Genomic DNA, 1,597 nt, shown 5'->3' on the forward strand with positions numbered 1-1,597 from the left:
TTTGCACGAGTGCAGAAGGGGGATGCATGGAAACAACGTCGGGCTTCACAGGCGGCAAACAATGCTCGCCCCCGTCAGACGAATTCAGGGGGCAGCCATCAATGCTCTCTCTAGTGTGGCGGTGGCACCCAAGCTCTGGCACAAAGAGACGAGGTAGGTCAATGCACCGGTGTCAAATTACCTGCGCCTAGTAGTCGGGCTAATAAAATTGTCTCCAAAAGGCTGCAAGCACAGCAAGACCCTCCGCATGGGTCTGAGAAGCTAGGTCCGTACTTTAGCTTCTGCTCAGCTATGGAATCTCGCTATCCACGGCCGTCGCCGCTATATGGCCGGTCATCATNGTCTCTTTGCAAAGCAGCTGTCGCTTCAACAGAATTGTTGTTTCTCTGTTAGGACGAATGCCCTTCTTAAGCAGCTGTATCGCTGCGCACAAAGCTTTTCTGAGACGAATATTCACTTCAAATTGATCTCCGAAGGATCGGTTATAAGGTTTATCCGCCACCTCTTCCGGAATGTTTGCCACGAGTTCTTCCCACCACGAATTGCTGTTCCCCGCCTCCCCCAGTACCTCCCTTGCGACAAAAAGTGCATCTAATATCATGTAGCGGAGCCCCAGCGCACGAACAGCTTTTTGGGGCACTAGTTGAACCGCACGCTTCGTGTGTGAGTGCATCAAATATCCTGCAAGAGTTTCCATTTTGCAAAGGAGGCCCTCTAAGTCTACTTGGCGAACCATATCTTGCACAAGCACTGAGCGTACATACCGCATAAGAAAACCTATTTGTTTTTTACGGGGCTGACGCGAACGAGCGTCCTCCAAAGAAAGCGGCTTTGCGACAGCACCTGGTTGCAGGACTGGGATCCTGTAGAAAGGATGTTCCCTGGCAGGCGNGAAAGCGGCTTTGCGACAGCACCTGGTTGCAGGACTGGGATCCTGTAGAAAGGATGTTCCCTGGCAGGCGAGGCAGGCTTAGGGCTAGTCGTCGAGGCGACGGGCTCTGGAGTCGGATTATCGTCCGGAGCGGCAATAGGTTCGTTTGTGTTTAGAGGAGAGCCAGGGGACCCTGACGAAGGAGATGATGGCTTTTGCATTCCGCTGGCCAACGCTGCATTGCTAGCCTCCTCAGACGTTGAAGGAACTGGCGACGCACACGGGGAACTAGACGTTGAGCCACTGGGACGCGACTCTGGGTCTGTAACTCCCAAAGCGTTAAGCAGCCCCTGAGTCATTATTCGCCATTCACTTTCCAATAGTTGTGCATCTTTGCTGCTTTTTGAAGGCTTGCGCGCACTAGTTTCATGCGTCCGTGGCGCTCTTGTGCTTTGTTCAGAAGGAGACATATACCTCTTTGGCGGATTCAGTGGATACGTCGTTGGGTAATCTTCACGTTTCCTCTTTCCTGCAGACAATGCCCCAACAATTGAAGGAAACGTGCTGCGCTGTATGCTGGGCTGAACGTCGTGAACTGGGGCACCCGGCTGCGCCCTGGGCTGGGCTTGAAGCAACACCAAGCCTTGGTTGAATTTGTCGAAAACCAAAGGCGCGTTTAAGGGAGCTGCGGAACTCGGCACATGAAAACCTTGAAATGATGAAGGT

The 1,597-nt window shown here is 52.8% G+C and overlaps 1 protein-coding gene across 1 annotated transcript in view; it reads right to left on the reverse strand.

Moving 5' to 3' along the window:
* Positions 1-289: 289 nt before the first annotated feature.
* Positions 290-1,597, reverse strand: part of EMH_0083530 (uncharacterized protein) — a gene marked incomplete at both ends in the record, with an annotated part of 1,759 nt that continues 451 nt past the window's right edge. Inside the window, 3 exon segments of the mRNA XM_013500647.1 lie at positions 290-338; positions 342-750; positions 915-1,556. Of these exon segments, the coding sequence (XP_013356101.1) occupies positions 290-338; positions 342-750; positions 915-1,556 (1,100 nt within the window).

The sequence above is a fragment of the Eimeria mitis genome, genomic scaffold (assembly GCF_000499745.2).
Source record: "Eimeria mitis Houghton genomic scaffold, Emh_scaff5679, whole genome shotgun sequence".
In the NCBI taxonomy this organism is placed as follows: domain Eukaryota; phylum Apicomplexa; class Conoidasida; order Eucoccidiorida; family Eimeriidae; genus Eimeria; species Eimeria mitis.